The 24,769-nt window shown below is 46.6% G+C and overlaps 1 protein-coding gene across 1 annotated transcript in view; it reads right to left on the minus strand.

The window, feature by feature from the left end:
- The window catches only part of NTNG2 (netrin G2), a 74,524-nt gene that overhangs the window by 15,101 nt on the left and 34,654 nt on the right, over nt 1-24,769 (minus strand). Inside the window, exons 4-5 of the mRNA XM_054007072.1 lie at nt 9,980-10,152; nt 7,930-7,956 (exon numbers count right to left, since the gene is read on the minus strand). Coding sequence (XP_053863047.1) covers nt 7,930-7,956; nt 9,980-10,152 — 200 coding nt within the window. The remainder of the gene's footprint in view (nt 1-7,929; nt 7,957-9,979; nt 10,153-24,769) is intronic.

The raw sequence follows: 24,769 nt of genomic DNA on the forward strand, positions 1-24,769 counted from the left end.
TGCTGATATAAACTGGCAGAGCCCTACTGACTGCAATGGAGTGATGCTGACTTATTCCTGCACCTATACAACTGTGCAGCTTGTAATGTTTCAGAATCCACCCACGTTATATATGTACCACCGCAGGCATTCCTTAGTTTCTGAGGCCTTCACCACTAGAGGCACTGTGGGACACTGACCCAGGGCTACAAGTGGAGAGTTTGAGTGCAACACATGGTCACTGGGAGTTCCTAGCTCCCAGGCCTGTGTTCCGGCCATGTCTATTTTCCTAAAAATAAGTGCAGGAACTCAAGAAACCATTGCAAAGAAATTAAAACAACAAGATGGCTGCCCATTTGTGTAGTTCCCATTGCAAATAACTCACTGTGTGCCCTCCCAACTGGGTCTGTAGCAAACCCCAGTGCCACAATTTTGTTGACAATCTTCGTTCTTGCTAGTGTACAAACCAGGAAGTAAAATGAAAAAGCCATGTTGTTAATTTCAAGCTTCAGTTGAGTAACATAAGGAAGGGGGGGGTGTGTGTGTGAAAACCCTCAATCTTTGCCAAATTTAAAAGAACAAACCCAAGAAGGAGAGAAATGTGATTTCCCGGCCCCCACTAGGGGATTATAAACAATGCAGAGTAAAAAATATATGACAATCTCTAAAAGTAGGTGACAGTGTCCTTTTCATTGGGAAAATGGAAGCCGATTGATATTAATATGGTGTTAAAGAGAATATGAAAAAAGCCCCTCACTAATTGGCAAGGGTTTAATTAGAGTCACAATAAAAACCAGCCCTAGAGGCATTTTGCTTTTTAGTCATTCACATACACCTCCACTTGTTCGTCTTTACAGAGTCAGGAGAATTATTAATGCTCTTTATCCCAAGAACTTTTCCATTGTAGCTTAGTGACATTCACAGATGGTTTTACATATCAGTTGTGGGTGTGAGGGAGAGACACAAATTTCTCTTCCAGACCCTCTCTGTTAGAATTGGAGTCTGGCAAAAATCAGGATGGTCCCATCACTGAGTTTTTTCAGTACAGACCAGAGGTGTCCTAGGTCTTGTCTATACTGAGGAAGAGGGTTCCAGTAAATTGGATGCTTCTTTCACTCTCCTAGTTGTGGGAAGCATTTGTTAAGTTCACATGAGTCTCACATTGAGAAAAGGCTGAAACTGGGTTGTTCAAACATTAGGAAGCCAACAGAAAATAAATAAATAAATACAGAAGTGGATTAGCTAATATTTATGTAGGACCTATACAAAACCAATGTTTTGTACTCCACTTCTGTGATCCTTCTGTTGGCTCTGTCAGAGCAGTTAATGAACAAATTGCTTTTCCCAGAGCTGAACTGATACCATTGAGACGGTTGGACCATGAACCAAAAAAAAAAAAAAAAAATAGAGGGAGAGGTAGAGAGAGGTGGGTTTTTTTTGATCACCCCAAATTGGAGGGAAGAATGCCACTGCCTGACAATGGAAAGCACAAAATCTGACAGAATATGACAAGTTTCTACAAGGAAACGGGAAAGGGAAATTAACAGATTAAGAAAAGCACTTGATTAATTTCTCTTCAGCATGACTCCTCAGTTTCCTTTAGTTGTGTCTCCCCTTCAATGTCCTTTGGCTGAGTTTAGTTTATGTCCCTATGTTTTTAAATGCATTCTACTCCCCCTCCCACCTCGGATTTGCTCCTTGGCAACATGAAAGGCAAAAGAGGTTCATGCTAACACACGACCACAGCTCCACCTTGACCACAAAGAACACGACAAGCAGCTAAAAGGCGCAGTCGTCTAGTGGATCTATGCAACTTAAAGATCAAAACCAAATCTAATCTGCTCTTCTAGTCTACGTTCCACATTCTTCTCCCGACTGCTGCCAGCTAGTACATGAAAGCACAAATGGGGAAGGGGGGAAAAAATCAGTCTAGCTTTAAATACCTGTTTTTTTCTGCGTCTCTTGGATAGGCACAGAGGCAGGGAGCTCAGCTGGCTGTTTGGCAGTGACTGCTCAGGGTGGGAAGCAAAAATTGAGAGGGTAAAAGACCTGAACACACGCCAAAGGAAGGAGAAACAGCACAGAGACGGGGCAGCATTTTAAAGGAATTTTTAAAAATTTCTTCCTGGCTAGAGCTGTGTTTAAAGTACAGCTGGGACCTGAGCAGCAAAATTCAGACCTGGATTTTGAACCCATCCGAAGGGGCAGGGGGAGAATGCTGGGATTCTGGCCCCGCTCTAGCAGTAACTCCACTGACGTCAATAGAGTTACACTGATTTTAAACATCTGTAGCGGGGCCAATCAGAATTAGGGTCTCCTCTTTGATTCCTATCTCGGCCTGGTCATGTACACGTAATGTATTGTGGCAACATCTGTGCAGAGGCCATAGCCATCAATGGGGACCGAGTCCAGGGCTTTCAGCACCCCTGCCATTTCAGCCAGAGGAGTAACGCAGTTAGCTGTCAGTACGTAGCAGGCTGTTTTTCTCATCAGGAGCAACCACGAGATGGAATCACAATGACACACATTAAGTCAGTAGAGGAACAAAAGGGGGGAACAAGAGGCTTGAAGCTCAGTCCTGCCCACCCCAATCTAGAACCATGGACATCGTGTTGCAAATTTTGCAGCCTGACGCCAGTTAATTCAATGGAAGAAACTGGTTTTGCACAGAAAGTGGGTCACAGGTCACCTGCTCTTTTTGATAGGCCATCAACAGACAGGCAGCTCTCTGGAAGGGTCATGTTCAAGAACAGCTGGGAGTCCCATGCAGCCCTTGGGATCATATTTTAAGCCTCTCTTCCCAGCAACCTTCAGTCACAAATGTTGTTCTTCAAAAGCTTTGGAGTCACCCTGAACCATCTGGGCCTTGTGGGGCTAGAAAGGCCATGAGAACAGGGTTTATTGTTGGCATTTGTTCTGATCTGGGTTAGAACCTAGAGCTGCAGATACTGCCTGGGAAAGGAGAAATCATTAACTGAAAAGTGAGTGGTGTAAACCAGAACCTTCAGAGAGGGGCTGGTTCCAGCCTAGAGAATGACAAAGGTCCTGTGTTCAGGGGAAGATGGTCTGATACTTCTCTCAGAGCTGTTCACCCCTCTCTAATAGAAACATGCAGCCTTTCTGCCACTCCACCCCACCTCGACAGATCATGAATTGCACCATAAGAGACAGATGCTCAGCAAGATGCACTCTCTCCCTCACACACACACACACACACACACACAAGCACTGCTATGGTCAAATATGGATAAAAATCACATGACATTGGGTTCGTGTTATGTACATGTAACCCAAGTTTCATTATTACAGGTATGTTAATAATATGCACACATTCTCTGAGCTAATATAATCTTCAAGTGTGGGCTGTAGGTACCCATTCACTATATATATTAGCATGGACGGGCAAGTCCATTCTATTTTACAGATGGAGAAACTGAAGTGACTAGCCCAAGGTCACACAATGCCTCAGTGGAAATAGAAACCAGGTTTCCTGATCCATCCAAACCCCCATTGTAAACACTAAACCATGGTTCCCCCATGAATATATCTATATTTGCCCCCCATGAATATATCTATATTTGCATAAACACACTATGGCAGTGTGGACTGTCACATGTGGGTAGGAGGGAAAAAACCAAGCAGCTGACTCCAATTACCCATTCCACTCAGAGGCTGCTGGGAGTGGGTGGGGCCTGGGGTTTAGATAAACTCATTCCAGGGCTGAGAAGAGGAGAGGTAACACCCAAGGAGATTGGAGGCTGAAGGAGTGCTATGTGGGATTGGGGAGGGGAGGTGAAAGCTCAGAAAGGGTTCAGAGAAGAAACTATCACCCTTGGGGGAAAGGTAAGGTACTGAGTTTGGGGAGAGTTGGGCACAGGCTGGGCGCTGCCTCCCTAGGCAACTGTGGATTTGCCTGAGAGGTCAGAGAATTTATAGGGCAATGGGATTGTAGACTTTGACTGTAGATGATGATAAACTAAATGCAGGTACATGCCCTTTATAAGTTCTTCTACATTCCCTCTGGTGTTCTTTCTTCCCCCACCCCACCCTTCTGTGGTGGTCGGGGTCCTTCTGGCCCACTAGGCAATGTGATATTTGGAGCTGTGGGATCTGAAGCTTAGCCACAGGGCCAAATCATGTTAGTGATCATCTGCTGAACCACCCCCCGGGCTGGTAAGAATCCACCAGCTCGCACACACAATCAAGCATTGCCTTTCCCTCAACTGGCTTCCAGCAACTCCCCCAGAAGACTGACTGTTACTAATGTACTGGGGGTGGAAAATGTCCCCATGGGAAAATCAGATCCAGAAAGCACAGCAGCAGAGTAAGTGCATGAGGCTTGTCAACTAACAGCAGAAACATTTCATTTCCTCCTCTCCAAAAGAAGAGAGAAACCAGGCCTGCATGTAGTTTAAAAAACAACAATGAACAACCTCCCCCTCTCCCTCCTCCAAAAAGTGATACAAGTTATCTCTACTGGGCAATCTATAAGATATTAAGAAATATGTTCTGGGACTTCCAGTGTGTGTGTTCAGCCTGTCCCCAAGCATTTTATGGAATCATTCTGATGATCATTAAAGTGTGGCTCTTCCCTCCAAACCACTTTTCCAAATGTAAAACTTCACAGATTATATCCTCAGGTCTGGTCAAGAGGGGTTTGGTACAGGACCCAAGAGGCTGAGGAGCAGAGCAAAGATAAGCTGATTCAATTCCTAGTCCAGCTTAGAGCACCCTCAGGGCTGCTCTAAATTACACCCACCTGCAATGGGCCCTGAGGGGTCACTCCATTAGCTGGGGAATCACTAGAATGCAGCAGTGCTCAGGCCAGGCTCTCTTTACTTGACCATGCCCATTATGCTATGGAGAATTCCCTGATGCAAGAAAAATCCTCAACTGTCCACTCAGACCAACTTTCATCATTCTGCTGGAAGGTCAAAGCAGAAGTAGGAGCGTGGAGGACCTGCCCCTGCATTTCGAAAACTCCTTATTAGAGTTGTGCAAAGCGGAGAGACGCAAAACCAGCCTTCTATATCCTGCATGCCCCTTTGCTTGGGGTGAGTCAAGTTTGTTGTTCTTTTCTGGTAAAGAAACAGGCAAATAAAACCTCAGATTTCTTTCTCTCCCATTCTCGTCCTCATTGTAGTACACACACAAGAGCAACTTTTGTGGCTCAGCTATTCATTCTCAGGAGGACTTTGAAAGGCTAGTCCCAAAGTAAAAGCTTCAAAATGATAGCTTTAGATGCCCCCAAATTCCAGCTCTGGCCTCTACTTCCTGGTCTGAGGCAAGGGGAAATGATGTTCCGATAACCTCAGAGCAGCAGCAAAGGATAGACAGACAGATGAAGGGTCATGCAACAACCTGCCTCTTCTAAGGAGTCGACTTTGGGATTGGGATTGACTGCTGTTACTGAAGAGGGAAGAATCTGTGTATTATTAATGTTCCAGGTCCAGATGCCCTTTCCCTGAATTAAATTAGGGATGAACATTAATTAGGCTTTCTGCTGGCTGGGAGGAGCTGAACCCATCCAGTGTGATTTTTATCCATGGCCCCAGAAACTCCTACAAGATAGATGAACAAGGAGTCAGAGGAGATAATCTTCCTTTTAAAGCTAATCATTGCCATTTGAGGAGCTGCAGCGGGAAGCAAAGCCGGCAGCGGAATAAGGAAGTGAAACTAGCTAAGGAACCTATCTGTACTAGCAAAGGTAGGATCTGCCTTGCGGGGTGGAGCTTGGCACCCACCTGGCTGCTGCGTGGTGACAGGCTGGTTAGTGGCAGTGGTGGCGGGTGTTGTAGTTTTGGGTGTTGTCGTGGTAATGGGTTTTGTAGTGGAAACTCGCTGTGGTCGTTCATACACTAACAAGAAACAAAGAAAAGAGGTGAAAAGAAGGCACCTGAGGAGGGTGGAGGGTCTCTGTGCCTCTTGCTGTTGCTTCTTATGGTACATAAAATCCCAAGCCCCTGGGCACCTCCATGATCTATTTTCACGGTGAAGGAGGCACACAGGACCTGCTCCCACTCAAATCAATGCCAAAACTCCCATAGAATCTAATGGAAGAGAATTGGCTCTAAGGCCTTGTAAATTCCAGCCATTACTAGTCACGTAAAGGAGTCACAAAAGATGCTCCTTTCTCCTTCCTTACTTGAGTCAGCTCAGAGCCCTGAGAGCATGCCTGTAGGAATGGCTCTCACCTGGCCCCATGGGCTCCCATTCTGCAGTCACCAACAAGCACTTTATAGAAATTACATCAACATGCTGTCCTGGGGACTTTATCCAGTACACTACCAAAGAGGCCTAACAGTGACGACTACAAACCAGCCCTCGGAACACAAGGACAGCCTCACTCCTGAGAGTATGTCACCAACAAGGAACTGGGGACACTGATGACCAAAAAGCTTTGCTCTTGGTTTTCTCAGAGAGAGAGGGAGAGAGAGGAAAAACTGAAGAACCCAGCTGCGGGATATGTACAGAAGAAGCTGCTGGGTTTGTGGGGGTAACCAATTTCAGAGAGAATTTAGCACTGGGACAGTGTTAGATCTGTGATGAGAACCTAGGAAAATTCCGTGTGTGCGTGCATGTTTCGGTGGGGTTACTACATAACTTTGCTTTGTTGGCACGGATGCTGGTTTCAATATTGCCAACTTTATCACTAACTCATTGTTAATTAAGCCCAGAAAGGCCAAGAGAGAATGAGTGTGTCTGTATCATGACGGGATAAAGGCAAAGAGAGGCAGGAGTTGCACAGTCATGTGGGATCAGAAACCGGCTACACACGCCTTTCCTGTCTGAAAGCTTGACAATAGCTGTGCCATCTCTCTCATATACATTTGAGCTCTCTGATGGCAAAGATACTCCAAGACAAACCTCCTAATCAGCAAAACGATTCCCTTCAGACTACCAAAAGGTGATCATAAAATCAAATGACGTCCCTTTCATTTAATAAATTCCAAAAAGCGAACATTGGACTATTTAATACAATAGGTCAAATTAATCACTGGTATAACTCCTGAAAAGTCAGGGGAGTTACCCCAGGGATGACAGAGAAATTCAGGAACACTACTTGATACCATGATTTGACTATAATATTCATTCTATTCCAATTCTCATTGCTCTGGCCAGCAGTAATAAAATGTGAGGGATTATTATGAATGTAAATTCTTACTTCAACCTATGTCCCCGAGTCCTTGTTTGTCCCACAACCTCATGTACTGTAGATTATCGTGCTTAATTTCATAATAATCCTTAGCTAGTTTAAATACTTAATTCAGGTCACCTCTTGTCTTCTGTGAAGGCTAAATAATCCCTCTTTAGCTGCCCTATGCTCATAAACAAGCCCGTCTATCCCATTCACCATCACATTTCCACTGTGTGCTCTCCAGCTTCACTGTATATTTCTTTCAGACAGTAACCTGAGCCACAAAATTCAGATCTAGATTCCAGGTGACCCAAAGTTTGAAGGTGCTTGGTCTGCAGAAATCCCCACTGAAATCAATTGCGTGTGCCTCAAATATTACATTTATATATAATTTTATTTTTAAATAGATGGCATGATAGGCCCCAGGTAACCCAAACTGGATGCTGTATCAAAGAATTCAAAAACAGCTCCTTGGAGCAGGAGTCTGTGAAACTGGGGGGAAAAGTTCAATGCAATCATTGGTGTTTTTGAAGAAGTGTGGTGTTTTTTATTTCCTTTCCTGCTGCCATTCTAACGAACCTCATGGGGAGAAACCATGCCAGAGAAAGAAACAATGAGGTTACTGAAGTCAAAGAAGGAAAATAGAAAGCTCTTTGATGGGACAGACAATGAGAGACAATTAGAGGAGAAGACTTATTGCCTGGCAGATGATAATGAGCAGAAAAGAACCATTTGTCTCCCAAGTGATGTGCACAGGGCCCATGCGCTGAAGATGTCACATGCCAGCAGTTCAGTTACATTTTTTTACTTACTGCCAAAGGCCGAGTCTGCAGCTGCACCTGGAGGAAAGGAAAAGAAACAGGGTCAGCAGAAGCCGAGAGCCATTGTGCTAATTAACAGGAGCCTTGTTGATAGTTGTTCCAGCTTGCTGTGTCTTAAAAGCAGCCTTAGGCAAACCATAGAGGTGAACAGACAGCAGTGGCCTTGAAAATGTTTGGGTCCTGAGGCACAGGCTGAAATCTACCTGCAGTGGCTGGGGGAGGAAAGCCAGCATGCCTACTGCTAATAGAATTTCTTCTTAACCCTTTTCCTGACCTGCCATTATGCCCAGTAAGGGTCATGTATGCTTTCAAGATTTGTCATGGTCTCTTCTGAGAAACCGTGTGATGTGAATCCAGTCAGTGCTGCTACGGCACTAGCTCCACATCACCACTGCTGGATTCCCAAGGTGCAGGCCCTGACTCATAGGGGATTGTATTGGGGTTGGTATTTTTCAGGTTGGAACGGAACACCCAACAATGGAGGTTAGGGGAGAGGGGAAACCACATCTGACCTGAGGCTGGGAGTTTTTGGTGGGAAGAAATTGCCTCTAAGTTGTGTATTCAATGGGGTGAAGCTGAGGGTGCCGGCTTTCAACCCTGCTAGTTTATTGGTCACAGGTGGGAGAAAAGTTTGAGGACCGTTTAAGGTCACATTTAATCCAGATATTACAGTGGAGATAAACACCCAGTAGTTAGGTTTCCCCAACCATAAAGAAGGTGGCCAGCAATGAAAATACTACAATGGCTGGTGAGAAAGGCCTTTAGAGAATTGCTTCTACTCCAGAAGTTGGCCATAAATCTGCCAGAGAGAGAGTTGAAGGGAGAGAGGATGAGGTGGGTGCTTGTGGGGTGGGGGGAGGGAAGGGGAGATATAGAGAAGGAAGAATGAGTGACAGATGTACAAAAGAGAGCGAAATGGAGGGAAGGGAAGTGGGGATGAGGAAAGTCAGGAAAAAGGATGGGGAGATAGAGAAATGGGGAGAGAGATGGAAGAAAGAGAATAGCATGTCATTGTCCCTGTCAACACCAAAAATCTCTCCCAGGATCCTTTGAAGGAACACAGGCAGTTGGCGGTAGCTGACAAGCTTGTTCCCTTTCAAAGAACCAGCTCATCTACCATCCCTGGCACACACAAAACATTCCTGTCACGGCCTTCGGAGCCTGTATTTCAGCTTTGATCATCTTAAAGCGCATAAATCTTTCAGAAATGGAGGGGGAGAGAAAAAAGGATTCTCTTTGGTAACACTCAAGGCTGCTACTTAAAAGGCTGGAGTGGTTACTGCTGCTCTGTGACATTTAAGCAAGCCTGCTAATGTAAACTGGACATAACCCTGGAGAGATTGGACTATGTCTGGTGTCCTCCTTCACCAATATTCCCGTGATCAGATGATGATGATGACTTACAGCCTTGATGTTTTGGGGTTTTTTTCATGCGAGCATGTACCACAACATGAATGCAGCAGACAATTAATTGCATGGGACTGTCACTGTGCTGAGGGACAGGGACACTTTTGTCTTCTTCACTGGGGCCAAATACTCCATGATGTACATATGAACAGCTTCTAGCTGACAATAAATAGGGCACCCAACACTCCTTTCCATCCTCCTGTTCTTCAGTCTTCCGTGCAATTATTGTGCACTGAATTGAAGGTAAATACATTCCCACAGCCACTTGATGATGTTTTCTTTAAGGGACAGAGTAATTCAGAGTAAAATGCCTATTCAAGGCCATGGATCTCTCTAATGGCCTACACCTAACCATCTGTGAGCCTGGATACCCTTCTGTCCATCCACATCCTTTCACTCCAGCCACTCCACTACAAATAGTCATCAAGCTCCCCTTCCATCTACCCATGTGGCAATCAATTCCTGTGCACACTGAGAACCGAGTAAATGTTTACTTCCATTGTAAAACCAAACCCTTCTCTCCTGCAGACCTGGGCATTGACTCCAGATGGAGGCATCCTGAAGCGGTGCTTACTTACACTTGCAGGCATTGTGTAGAGGACCAGTGTGAGCTCAGTTCAGTATAGTAACTTACATGCGTTAGGGGATCCGTTGGGGAGAGGCAGGTAGGAGCCGGCCCGCCAAGATCTGGTGCGAAAGTTCTTCTTGCACTTGCCACAGTCCTGGCCAGTGGTGTTGTGTTCGCACTCACACTGCAGGCTGCCCTCCTTAAAGGAGCACAGGTTGGCATGGAGGTTGCATTTACACCTGCAGGAGGAAAACGAAAGAGAGAGAATGGTACACAACGCCACTGTGGAACTCTTTGCCAGAGGATGTTGTGAAGGCCAAGCCTACAACAGGGTTCAAAAAAGAACTAGATAAATTAATGGAGGATAGGTCCATCAATGGCTATTAGCCAGGATGGGCAGGGATAGTCTCCCTAGCCTCTGTTTGCCAGAAGCTGGGAATGAGTGACAGGGGATGGATCACTTGATGATTGCCTGTTCCGTTCATTCCCTCTAGGGCACCTGGCATTGGCCTCTGTCAGAAGACAGGATACTGGGCTAGATGGACCTTTGGTCTGACCCAGTGTGGCCGTTCTTATGTTCTCAGGACAGTAACCCATCCACTCCCAGCTGAGATGGACATGCTGTGTAACTGAACATACAGAAATAGAGCCAAGCTAATTACCCCTTCACAGCAGCTCTGACAAGGGTTTCCTGGCACTCACCCATGTTCCTATTGTGTCTGGCATTTGTGTTACGAGGATTCATTTACCTGTTTATGGGGGATCTGAAACACCCCTACCCACATGACTGCAATCGGACAGGACTATGCCTGTTTATAAATGCTAGTAGTAAATGGCACAACCTAGCCTGGTAAGATCAAGGTTCTAGGAGACTGGAGACTCATTGAGCAACTGCACCTCAGGCCGCTTTTATTTTGGTGCCTAAAGATGGATTTAGGGGGCCTGATTTTAGGCAACCAGGTTTGGCTTTACTTTCTAACGCTGTGCCTCTCTTTTCTCATCAGTAAAATGGGGGTAATGTTTTGAGGCTTATTTATAATGTGCTTTGAGATCCTTGAATGAAAGGCATTATATACATGCTAATGTCTCAGTTCTGTGCTGACTCACGCCCTGTGCAAAACCACTGAATTCAATGCAACTGCAGAAGGTATAAGTCAGACCCAAAGTTAGCCCTAACTTATTACTATTTGTGAAGCTGACAAACAAACACCAAGTCTTAAGTGAAGATCAGCAAAATCTTTTCACCTGTGATCCAAGGCAGACTGATATTAAATAAACCCTCCACATCAATCCAAAACACCACCTAGACCTCCCAGTTTCACATGTTCTTCCCATGCTGAAAACCTATGGAGATAAGATAGGGGAAGGCTGACTCTGAGAATCATTGAGATCACCCAGACCCCCCATTTTCTTCTCCTGAACTATCTTGGGCCCTTAGATGCACAGGATTTTAGAGGAATAGCTCGTGTTTATATTAATGAGTCATGACCCTCAATCCACAAACAGGTTGTTAAAATTAAGAGCCTTTCTCCCAGGGGGTGGAGTAGTGATAGGCTATAGAACCTTTCATCCTGAGACCAACCATTGCAATCCAGCCCTGAGCAGTGATGACTGAAAGTTATGACCGACTGATGGCTATTTGGTGCCCTGTGTGAAATGAATATAGCGAGTCTCAGGTCAGTTCTTAGTGGATAAAAGGCCATTTGTCAAAAAAAAAAAAAAAAATCCTCACAACTTGCTCCCTTTCTGGAAGTGTCCAGAGAAAACAAAGAATGAAAACAATACTAAGCACTTTGCAAATATTAATGACTAAACTTTTAATGAACCACTGCAAGATTGATAGCCTTTAAATACCCCCGTTTTACACTTGAGGACTCTGAAGAAGAGGGGTTAGGTAACTCCTACCAAGTCAGAGCTGAGATTAGAATTCAGGGCTTGCAAGCCTATAGTTAGGTTATGCGCCCGATAGACCATGGAGCCTGAGAACCCTGCTTATCTTACAAGTAGTTCCTCTAGGTTAGGGTTCAGGTACAATGGGCCTGATTCTTTATGACCTTGCACCTTGTGTAACATTTATATCTGTGCAAAGGGGGTGTAGAAATGTAACCACCCATGTAAGTGAGTGAAGAAGTCTGATTGGGTAGTACTCAGTTTTTATAGGTGTAAATGACCAGAAGGTGCATGGCAGTCGAGAATCAGGCCTATTGATGGGACAGTGCATAGGAGAAGCTTGTCTGGCTGCCTTCTGTGCTGTATCTGTTCTGGGAATAAACAGAGGGCATCAGTCTCAAGAGGTGTAAACCTGGTACTGTTCACCTGCACTATACCCAGTCAAGAGAGAAATCACAATCTCTTGTGGAAACTATTCTAGGAGCAGAAGTTTCTTTAGAATCTCCAAAGAGTCCCATCCCCATGTTTCTGATCCACTGAGTTTGCTCTTGCAGTGATCCCATGTGTGCATGGCTGGAAGACTTCACTCCTAAGTTATTTTTGTTTCCTTGTTCTTATTTCCAGCAAACTATTTCCTCACATGCCATGCAGAAACTGGGCAGAGTCCCTCCTCTCCAACATACAATCCTTGCTCATCTCTGACCCAGGCAGAGAAGGAAATATACACTCCATCAGGGAGCAAATTTGCTGTCTCAAGCAGGAGCTACCAAACACAGCATATTATGTTTGAGTGTCTGTGTTACTGGAGGCTGGCAATGGCAGGTAACAGCTGAAAGCTAAAAACCATAGAACTTAAAAACGCTGGGAGCAGCTTGTAAATCAGAGACTCTGGAAAAGGGGGCATTAGCCAGCACTTAGAAAACAAGGGTCCCCATGTCTCAGCTGTGATGGGTTCTTCCTTCTGCCTTTGATTGAAAGAAGTTTCTGCACTGATGTCCTAACCTCTTGGAATAGGCAATGACCAGCACTCTGGAGCATGGAGCCTGACTCTGTGAATTATTTAGAGTCCACGGAGCACTGGCTCCCTCTCTTGCTATAAAATTAACAAAAGAAGAAGGGGGGGAGGAGTAAGCAGATAGCAGGTTAAAACAGGTCAGAGCATCACCGTTGCTGAGCTGTCCCAGGCTTGAGTCAGAGAGCAAGGGCTTTGGGGAGGTACAGCACTACTCACTCTTTGTGAAAGGGGACAACAAAGTGCATGAGTCAACTCTGGGACCCACCATTTAAAAGCCAGACTCAGACGCAGGGGTGCTACACATGGGAGGCAGCTCAGAAGCCTTGACCATACAGGCTAACTTCTTCTAGCTCCTCACTCCCCTTCTGACAGACACTCCAGTGGTCAGGGCCATGCGTTCCTAGTCTCGTTTTCTCAGCAGAGGGGAGATGGATTCCTGAAGCAACACTGTCACATGGCACAAGTTGTCCTCTCCCCCCTCCAGAACTATTAGCTCCAGGTTGAGGGATGGAGACCAGTTGGAAGCGTAAAGTATGACCAGTAGGCACATGGGCCTGAGGCAGATGAAACCCTAGCGCTGTTGTGTGCCCAATGGTGTTTCAGAACAGCAGAGAAGAGTGGAGCAAAGGGCAACTCCCTCTCCTTAGTTCAAACCTGGAGCTGTAAGCTTAGTCAGAGCAAAGGCCTGGATGACAGGGTTCCTGGTTCTGTTCCTGGCTATGCCATAGACTTATAGGCAAGTTACTTTGCCTCCAATTCCTCATCTATAAAATGGGACTAATACTTCCCAATGCTTAACTAATTAATATTTGCCAGCTGCTTTGAAAGCCTCAGAAAGGGAAAGATATTATAGCTCATTGCTCTGCCGTGCACTCAGCTATCATATGACAAGGGGACCAAAAGCCACTACTGGGCAAAGGCCCCTGGTACCTCTTACAGTCACTCATAGATACACTATTGTCATGACAAGGCAGCTGAGTCGGATCATGTGTGAAATGTGACCGTCTCTTCATGCTCCAAGCCCTTCCCCGAGTCACAAGACTGTTCACCACCAGCTGCATTCCCACGGCAGCAACAGAGGCTAAGCGGGTTATTCAGTCATGGCCTGTACCTGCCTGGGCAGCTCTTACAATAGAAAGGTGTTGCTGAGCTGCTAGTGTCTTAACTTCACCCGCGGTCGCATGGCACGATGATGGGCGCAGAGAAGCTCCCCGAATCCTCTGCCCTTTTCTAGGGCTAGTGTATCTCCCCCACTCTTCTGCCTTCAGAACAGTCAAAAAAAACTAGGGGGTTCCCTCAAAGAGCTGAGGTGCTGCACCACAGCATGGAATTTAAACCTGCTCCTAACTACCAGGCCTCAGATACCAAATCTTAGCCAGAGAGTGGGATGCAGCCCTGGCTTATCTTCCTACAGCTACAAAAGTGTGAAATAAGGGTCTCTGCTGGAAGCGGGTATACGTGCCCGCTCGTGCATGCTCATGCCTCACGTGCACACACACAGCTCACTGCCCATGATGCACAGCAGCCAAGCCAAGCGCCGGCTACTGGATCAGCACTTGGGGCTACTCTCAGTCCTGGGGCAGTGGTCTTGCATTGCTCTGCCACATCTGCAGGGCATGGCTGAGGAAGGACAGGCTTCCTGGGTCAGCCACGGAATGCCTCAATCTGTCTGGCTGTCGGAGCACGTCAAGATGACTGGGCACCGTGCTTCCCAGAGCGGGCTCTCGCTCTCTAATGAGTGTAAACAAGGAAAATTAAATAAAGAGCAAGCAGCAGCAGAGACAGCCTGCCGCCCTCCCCCTTTAGTCCCAGGTCAGCTATTTCTCGCTGCCCGGCCCTATCCATAGCACAAAAGTTACCTCGTCCAAAGGATCAATTTTACCAGGGAATTGCTTTCTGAATTCGACCTTTGAGAATCATCAATCTAACCAGAAAACTATAACTTGAGCAGCCTGACCCCACAACACAGCACTTTTCAGACCAATCAATCAGGATGCATTATTTAATCATGAACAGCGGCGCAGCTTCAAATGGCCCAGGCTGCTGATCCCGTCGCGCGGCTGCTGCCTAGACCAAAACTCCTGTCCCCCACCCACATCCCCAACTGCCACCCCATCTTTTGTTCTGCTTTAACTCCTTCGTCAGGTTTGGCTGGGTGAAAACAACGCTCCTCCTCCCATCGCCATCAGTGCCTTCAGTTCAAGGACACACGCTTTAGCTTGGCAGCATAGGGGGAAGAACGCCTTTCTCTAGCCAAGATCCAGCCGGCAGAGAATGGAGAAAATAGCATTAGTCCAGTCCCAAGGGTTGCAAGTCCTGCTTCTCTCTGCTCCTCTTTATCGGGTACCCAACTGTCTGTGCCAGGGCAGGACCAGGAAAAGGGGTTTAGGAGCTAATCAATGATATTAGAGGGCTGGACAATGCCACGAGTCCTAGCACAGGCTACTGTGCACTCTCCATTCTCAGAGCTGACACAACTCCTCTCACTTTCTACCATTATAAAATGATTACAACAGTAAGGTCTGTCTGGCTCCAGGGCTGCTAAGGGGGGAGACCCTTTCCCCCTTAAGTTGCTGGTTCAAGTCTAGACCAGATGACAGTGGTTACCATTTGATAATTATTCAGTGACCTTTGTGTGAAATGAGTGTGGTGGGTCTCAGTCCAGTTCCTCATGGATAAGCTTCTCTAACACAAAAACCAACAGAGGAGGTGGCATCAGCAGAGAGGCCAAGTACTAAATAGGCCTCAGAGTCTCCACTTCTCTCATCCCCAGCCTCAGGGCAATGTGGGGGAAGCATACGTGGCTTGTCCATGCTGGGAATAAATAGAAGAATGTCAAACAGTATTCCCTAGTAATAGGCCTGAATGCTGTAGTAACACTACAGTATTGGCTCCAAATGCTGTTGCTTACATTACTGAAGTATTTATTGATTTTTAATGCAGGTCCTTTAGCCGTCCTCCTCTTCCCTTTGGAAATGACGCAGCGTGGCCTAGTCTGCCAAGGCCTAAACCAGGGACACAAGGAGAACCACAGGGCGCCAGGGAAAGTTTACAGGCGTGTTGGCATCATTTTGCAGCCGTGAAGAACGTTTCCTAGTCACCTCCATTTCTACGAGTCAGCATTCTGGAGGTCGGCAGCAGCTCTCAGTGAGAGAGGCACGTCGGTGCCAAGTCTCCGCGTGAGAGACGGAGGGCCAGCACGCTTAAGGTTTCTAAGTGAGGAGCCGACGAGACTAAGGCAAGTGCAGCAGACTTCCAGCATAGTTGAAAGAATGAAAAAAGCAGCCACCTTTCATTCATCATAAAATTAAAACATACATAGTTTTTTAAAAATCCACTGAGATAGTCGATTTGATTCCCCAGTATCTCCATGTCCTTTACAGTCATTGAATTCTGTGTCACAATGCCCCGTGAGCTAACTAAGGATCCTTATCCCCATTTTACAGATCAGGAAACTGAGACAGAGAGAAGTTAAATGACTATCCACATAGTGGAGGGGCTGAGAGCCATTGAAGCAAACTGTAAACCCTGTCTATGATGGAAATCACTTCAAGCTGGGGGTGCTGCCACACCCCTAGCACCCCTAGTTCCAGCACTTATGTGACTCCCCACTCAGCCCCCCCAAAAAATCACCCATGGACCTTCTGTTGCAGAACCAGAACCCCTGACTCCCAGGCCTCTGTTCTAGCCACTGGACCACACTGTAATGCTGCTCTAGGGGTGGGGAAATGCTCAGTAAGTGGGTAAGTTGCCCTGCTCACTTTCCTTGCACTCATCACCCCTGAAACCTTTTTGTCCCCAGTACTCACTCTCCGGGAGCTTTAGATTCATAGATTCCCAAGGCCAGAAGGGACCATTGTGATCCTCTAGTCTGACTTCCTGTGTAACACAGGCCGTAGAATTTCCCCGAACTAAAGAAGGAGCCCTGGCCCTAAGCCCCCTCCATCTGAGTCAGACATACACACTACACATACAAGCAGCTCGAGGCATCCAGAATGTCCAGACAGGCGTGTGACTGGCATACGGTGGAAGGGGAGAAGCTGGGTTCCTTCAGTGCTTCCTTCCACACCATTCCTACAGGGGGAGATGACCTCTACCCACCAATGTCTCTCAGCCTCCATCTGTCCTCCCTTCCCTCCTCCATCACCTACCCTCTCTCCACAGCAGAGAGTAAGGCCAGTCTATACTTCAGAGCTGATATCTTTGCCACCATCCTCTTAGCAATGCAGACTGCGTCTCAAGCTAGAGATGGAGAGCTCTCCTACTCCCCAGTCAGAGACCATCTAGACTCACCCTAGAGCTCAGCAATGGAATCGCTCCCAATTAAAATCCCTCCTTCCACCCTGCTTATCACAGCTGGCATCGGGAAAACTCAACACAGGAGTGGAAAGCTGTTATTGTCTGCCGTCCAAAGGATGGATTATGATGACTTTCCACTGAATTGTTTGCTCACTGTAACTGATGAACCTTTAATGAGTCTCCCAGGACCATGTGTTTGAAGGGAGCTCTTTCCTCTCTGTCCCTGAAAAAGTCCCTCTTTCAACTAATCTTGGCTCTCGTGAATACATGAATAACTATTTCCCCCCCCTTCCCACTACTGTCATCCACAGCCTGTGCTAACACATAGAAACTTAGGCAGCTCTCTGACGATTAACCCCATTTCTACCTAATTCTCTGCAACTGTTCTGGCAGATCAGCCAAACATGAAGCAACTATTTCACTAACATCACAGCAAGTCTGCAAATACAAAATACAATGGCCATTGCACTGAGACTCTTTGTGCTCCATCTGAAGCACCCAGAAGCTAGTGAAACAGTTCCCAGTGAATACAGAATGTAGGCGGCTCCCTGCTTTCCAGAAAGAAGAGTTTTCTATTTGGATTCAAATTCCTGGAAAAAATAACCTAGTCTGGGTTTCTCACTCTCCCGGATTGCGAGATGGGACAACCTCATGTGGTAAGTCAGCCCAAGTAACCTCAAGGTGCAGAACACACTTGTCATGTCAACGTCAGATGGCTTCAGCAGCGCACAACCCGCAATTTGATCTTATAGTGCAGATGCATCGCATGACTAGAGATGGGCCTGAACTGATTACATGGGATCCGAACCCCCAATGCTGCCACCTCTGAACCCTGGGGAAATCCATATCCTGATCTGAATGTCCCCATTTCAGCCTCAAACCACCACTCCACATCTGAATACAGGCTGCACTGGTGGGAAATTCAGCTCCCGATCCGAACTCGGCAACTTTGCCTAAGACAGCCTAATGTCCGGGATCCTCATAGTGTGGTACAAGATATGTGTCACGCTCTCTCAATGTGCAGGACACTTCACATAATGCATCCACTGTACAGCGCCTAACAGAGCAAAGCACCATATCCATTAAACTCATCCCTGAGATGCTTTTCTCCTCCCAGCCTCCATGAGCAATACTCTCCACAGAGACTCCTAGCAACACAGAGTTGTTATGGACTGGTGAATTCTACTGGAACCCTTGAGGGGAAAAAAAACCTATTTGTGCTGCCCTTAGAAATTCATTTGAAGTTGGGTTATCAAGAGAAGACCATCTAAAAGATGCCAAGATGATGAGCATAATGGATAGCCACTCTACTGGGCGCAGCAATTCATTTAAAATAAATTGCCACTCAGCAGCAGTCAAAATACTGCTGAACTCTGGAAAGGATTTCCCCTTATCATTATTTACATTCAGAACAGTCATTTAAAAAACCCTTCCTAGGTAGGGGCTTGGGGGCAGACGAGGAGGAAGGGTGAAAAGGATGTACCACGGATATACTAACATAAATATTTGCAGAGTAATGTGTATAAATGCTCTCTGGACTTTCTCCTGGAACGCAATAATGCCTGCAATTGAGTTCATTGGCCAAATTTAATTTGGGCTCCTGTAGAAGTCTCTTTATATTAAGTGCTTTAACATACATCACCTCCTCAGTCTATCGATGAAATTCTATTATCTGCTCAGGACCGGACACAACTTGGCAACAAGAGGAAAGAAGGCTCCACAAAACGAAGCCAGAGGCAGGTAATAGGACCTTGGGCATCTCTCGGCTGGTATTGATGAAGTGTCACTAGTGCTTGGACAAAGGAGAAGCTTTCTGTGTCTCCCACTCTCTCCCCCTCTTACTGCAAGCCTGCAAGGACTCTCCTCCATTTTGCAGCAATTACAGTAATAGCATTTAAGAGTCTTGAAAGGTAAGCAAACAGCTGATGTGAGTTAATAACTTACTTTAACTATATGGCCTGGAGCAAGATTTCTCTTAAACTAGAGTTAATTCCAGTTCAGACCATTTCCAAAGAAACTCCATCCATACAATCCTCCTGCAGTGAGAGAGAACACACTCAGCCAATGGAATATTGCATCATCAGAACACTCTCACTAGCTGACTGGCAATCCTCAAAACCAGGATACTATAGTTTATTGGGAGCCAGTTACCCCTAACATGGGTGACACATACCACACCTCTTGAGAATTCCAAGAACAGTGCAGGGGAAGAGTGGTAGGCACACAGTACACAGTAGCAGCATCTCAGCAGAGGGAAGCCCAAAATGTATTACAATATTTTGCCTTGTACCCATGTGTATTTTTCCTGCTGCTAACAGGTAGAGATGCTGCTCCCAGTCCCCCGTCCAGTCCTCAGTAAAACATGTCTGATCACTGGTCAGTTGTTCTTCAGAATCTAAGAACCTCACTTCTAAAACAACCCAGTAGCAGCTGTTAGATGACTGAAGATAGCAAGCAATGTTTCTACACATGTAGAGAGTCTCCTACAACTTTCTAAATAGACAGAGGGTTAGGAAATTCCATGCACTGAAAGACAGGCTGAGACCAAACAGAAGTCATTTCACACAGGTGTACCGATTTCCAGATTCCAATCTGGATCCTAAACATGAAAACACAAAGGGCTGTGGCCACTGCGCCATACAAAGGAACAGAATCAGGAAGCTGCAACTCAGCTGGGCAGAGGGGTAATTGTATCTCTTTAGGCAAGATGTTATATCTAGTACCACCAACTGTCGTGTTTTGTGGTACAGGATGATTGGGAGGGCAGCAAAGAATAACCCACTGCATGTGAACAACTGTGGACATTAACCAGCTACACTATGGGGCTGTTTGGGGAGAGTCACGTTCCTTTGAGTCTGAAGCTGCAGGTACTGGCCACTTCGGGAGGCAGGATAGTGGATTAGTGTTTTGGTCTGCTATGGCAAACGCTATGCTCTTCTTCAAACAAAAAGAAATGCAACCCTGGCAGGGAATCCATGTGTAAAAGTGTGTACCTCACAGCAGCATGAAACAACTGGAGAAAAAAATTACAAACCAAAGCATTGGGAGGTGGAAAATTTAAACCAAAAAATACCCACCACCAACAAAAAAACCTTCACAGACAGAAAACAGATTGTGAAGGGGGAGGCGGGGAACCTAAAACAAACAAGCTACAAAACCGAAAATCATCGCTTCTAATTAATTAATCCTTGGCCTGACAAAGGCCCAGCAGTGGAGGTATGATTATTCTCTAAGCCTATTTCACATGTGCATTTTGTAATATAAATAACATCTCTGAGCTCACATTCCACATTTTTCTCAGAGGACTACTTAGGTTCTGGAAAGAAAGAGAGAGGAAGAAAGAGAGAAAGGGAAAAAAAGGGAAGAGGAAGAAGGAGAGAAAGGGGAAGAGGAAGAAAGAGAGGAATCTGTTAATTAGTCTGAAATTGATTCACTTCTCTCAAATCTGATTTCTCATAACTGAATCTCTGTGTGCTGGCTATGGCACATTAACTTCAATTACTGCTTATTAATACCTCTGTGATGGAGTGTGCCCTAGTGAATGCCGCTGTGCCTGTCATTCAAGAGAGGAGAAAATTACTCCAAAGAGATGCTGCATGATAGGAGCAGAGTGTGGCCTTTTCTATCTCACCTGCCTGACAAGCCCCCTGTGACTCTGCACACGGGAAAAGAGACGAGGAGCCTCGTTCATTTAATCTCACATGGTTAACTGGGTTGGTTGCTGTTCTGAGCAGAGAACTAAGCTAGGAACTGAGAGCTGTGTGGAAAGGTCTTTCCGTTTCCCTCCCTTGCACTACCCCGTCTGACGCGCGGGCACACACACGCCTGCAGGCCAAGGGCTTTCTCGTTTCTATTCCTGTCCTAAGTTCTGTGCATCTCCAGTTACTCAGCAGATCAATAGGGACAGGATGGAAGAAGAAAAAGAACACCAAGGAAGAGTGAGAGAGTAAAAATAAACTGCCAGACGTGAACTGAGAAAGAGACCTAGCTGAGCTAGTGTGACGTAAAGGTGCAGACAGAGAAGGGTGCGCTTGGGGGGGACAGCAGTCAATAGTATGCTCCAGCCAACACCACACTTAGCACCCACGATATGAAGACCTCCAAGCCTACCCAGAGCTTCCATGGATTGCCCCACATTCTCCTCCAGGATACATATGGTCCCCAGAAAAGTGCGGCCTACAGAATGTGGATGTGAGAATGAGGCCAACAGCTTCCATTAGTCTGAGTCCTTTTAACTTCTGCCCTGCTCTCATTCCAGGAAGTTTTATCAGATTCCTGTGATGATTTTTCTCCTAGAGAAGCTGGAATCGGGGGTGGGGGGTTGCTGGGAGAGCCCAGGAGCTTGCAGAAATGCCATCTTGACCGAAGGAGGATTTCTGTAACCTACCAGCAGGACTACGGGTTCTGGGGTGGCCCATCCAACAGCATCACAGTATCTGTAACAGGAACACACTGTCCTGCGGAGGAATTAGATAAACTGCACTGAATTCATGAGCTAAGTCTAGGTGACAGAAGTACATAGGTGTAAATTTTCAACAGTGGGAGTAATTCATCATTGGAACAGTGGTGGAGTCTCCATCACTGACCATTTTTAAATCAAGCTGGGATGTTTTTCTAAATGATCGGCTGTAGGAATTACTGTGGGGAAGTTCTCTGGCCTGTGTGATACAGGAGGGAAGACTAGATGATCACAATGGTCCCTTCTGGCCAGGGCCGGCTCCAGGGTTTTTCCGCCCCAAGCGGCAGGGGGGGTGGGGGGGGAGGGGAAAAGGTGCGATTGGTGGCAGTGCCAGTGCGCCGCTTTCTTCTTCGGCCACAGGTCCTTCCCTCCTTGAGGGACCCACCGCCGAATTGCTGCTGAAGAGCCCAACGTGCCGCCCCTTCCCCTTGGCCGCCCCAAGCACCTGCTTGCTGGGCTGGTGCCTGGAGCCGGCCCTGCTTCTGGCCTTTGAATCTATGAAAGCTCCACTGACTCATGCACTGTGTTGGTGACAAAGGGTTTTGTTTAAGTGATGATCAAATTCTTCTCCTGACTGTTAAAGCCAATTGGAAACTGGCTAGCTACCTCTGTACTCCAATCTCGTCAGTATCACAAACGAAGTCACTTTATACCAAGATGCTGGAAGTCTGCAAGAGGAGTCAAAGTTGCCAGTCTTAGTTAACTGATCGGAGGGCCACTCAGCCTGAAACGTGGTGATGGACTATTAATTAAAGGAGCGGTGCCTAAATTCTGCCCACCTGAAAGCCACCCAAGCACCCTATGCCTCAGAACCACACCCACTGCAGTAGACTGCAGCTGCTCTCATTTGTAATATGCAGGAGCAGCCCACAGAGACTACTGTTCCTAGCATGAAATGGTCCACCTTCAGCCAACTGGCTGCCCAGATCTACAGGTCACTGGATCTGACACCTTGCAGGTAAGTGGTTTTTTTTTTCTTCTGGTTTTTAAAATGTTTATTTCTTTGTAATTACAGTCTCCCTCTCCCTTTGTAATCTCCCTCCCTGATCCCCAACATGATGCACCATCTTATCTATGCACTTGCCCCTTTCTGCACACAAGTATTCATTCCCTTGCCCTGGAATCACTCAATACCCTCCTCTCCTCCTCACAGCCCACTGAAGCAGCCCCGGGTATTCTTAGCCGCATCTCTCTTTCCAGTGCAGTGTTTAGATCAGGCTCACATCGATTTCCCCCTTACTTGCATCTGGTGACCCTTCCTTGCTGAGCTGTACACAGGATTTGATTTGGTTTTAAATACCTGCGTCCTAATTAGCTTCACTTACAGTCAGTATTAGATTAGCTGCCAGTGAAAAACTGCTGGCTGGAACTGAAGTAATCACAGGACTGGCGGGGAGGGAGTCAATTTAGATGAAGACTCCCTCCCACCCACCACCCAGCCATGGCTCCTCTCCAACAGGCAAGAATTCCTCCCACCACCCTCTTGGCATTTCAGTTGCCGAGCTGGCAGCTGTGGACAAGCCAGACTGAGGGACACCTCTGCCTCTCCGCCCTCAATCTGGCCCACGAAGGGGCTGTCCTCTTGGGGAAAGGGCAGAACAATTGCTAGCTTGAGAGGAGGGGAGAGCAAAGGTAGCTCAAAGCTGGGTCTCGTTTTATCAGCGGGCCTCAAGTTTGGGAGTGGAGAAGAGGCTGCGTAAACAGTTACGATTTCAGCCCATTCTCTCTCCACACCCACAGAAAACTCAGAAAGCACCCAAACCAGAGTGCTTGTGAAGTCACCCTGCACAGCTGAAATGTTAACTGGAGGTGAGTGGAGGGACCAGGGGAGCAGAGATGCCACTGTTCTGCAGCAGGGCATAGGCAGCCTGCCCGCTCTGGCAGGAGGGAGCTCTTCAGACATTTAAAAAGCAAAAACAAAACCATCAGTAATTGTCCCCCTACTTAAAATAGTGCTGCAATTTCCACTGGTCATTTGTAGTCTAACCCTCCCTTCTCTTCATCCTCCCCTTCCCTGTGAGCCCTAGAGACGCATTACACAACCCACTGCGGCTTCTACTTGTTTGAGGAAAGAACAAATAAATAAATCAAAAGTTAATCTCATTAAGTTTGGGGTCAGAGCTGGCTTTAGCTTCTGAGGCGCCTCGCTCAAAAGCCGAAGCTTGAATGGCAAATATTGAGTAAGTGGAACTCCACACAAACACAAGGGCTGGGATTTTGTTTTAAACCTTCTGTGCTATGAAGGTCTCATTTACTTTCCTCTTAATAACAGAGAGAATGAAAAATATCCTAGTGGAGAACCCTGCGCAGCACAGAAAGTACAAGGAGGTGGAGGGGGGGGTCCAGCCCTTCTGCTATGCTCTGAGTAGGGCTCAGAGTAAATCTACAACACTACACTGCTTAATGATTGCAGGAGGGCTCAGGGTTCACAAAAACACATCGCTCCCAAAGCATCTGCACTCAGTCCTGCTCACATGAGTAAAATACTGGAACCTCTCAGGCCATTTGTGAAAGCCGCCCTTTGTCCCTGAAGTGCCCCATGCAGTCACAATTACGCCTCAGCCTTATGAGTCATCCAGAGGGGCTCTATCCAGGCTGCGTGGCTCTTCAAAGGGGAAAAAGAAGTGGCTGGAGTATGGAAGTGGGAGCAAGGGACTCCTGAGTGCTAATCTCAGCTGTGACACCAACTTCCTCTGTGACCCTGGGCAGGTCACACGACCTTTCTAGCTGGGTCTCCACCTCTGTAAAATGGGGCTACTAATCCTTGCTGGCCTCATAGAGGTGTTTATGAGGCTTAGATAGTTAATGTTTGTAAAATACACTGTGTTTGGTTATAGCATTTCTTACAATGAATAATTGGACAGTCGGCAAATCTCAACTGGACTGTAAGCTCCATGGGGCAGGATCGTTTTGGTTGGACCACGTACACTGACGGTACTGTATAGATAATACTCAATCTTGGGTTGCCTGCACAACAGGTACAAATTTTATACATTTTTGAAACCCAAAGGTCATTATGCAAAGACACCAAGTATTTGATCCTAATTTACCCCTTTCAGAGATGAGACTCCTTCCAACCATGTCATGGCCCCACAGTCCAACCAAACTTAATGAATTGATACACCACCTACAGCTGTCTTGCCAACATAGTCATTCAGAGTGTGCTTACTGGAGCTGTGACTTGATTACCATG

The sequence above is a fragment of the Malaclemys terrapin genome, chromosome 17 (assembly GCF_027887155.1).
Source record: "Malaclemys terrapin pileata isolate rMalTer1 chromosome 17, rMalTer1.hap1, whole genome shotgun sequence".
Lineage (NCBI taxonomy): Eukaryota > Metazoa > Chordata > Testudines > Emydidae > Malaclemys > Malaclemys terrapin.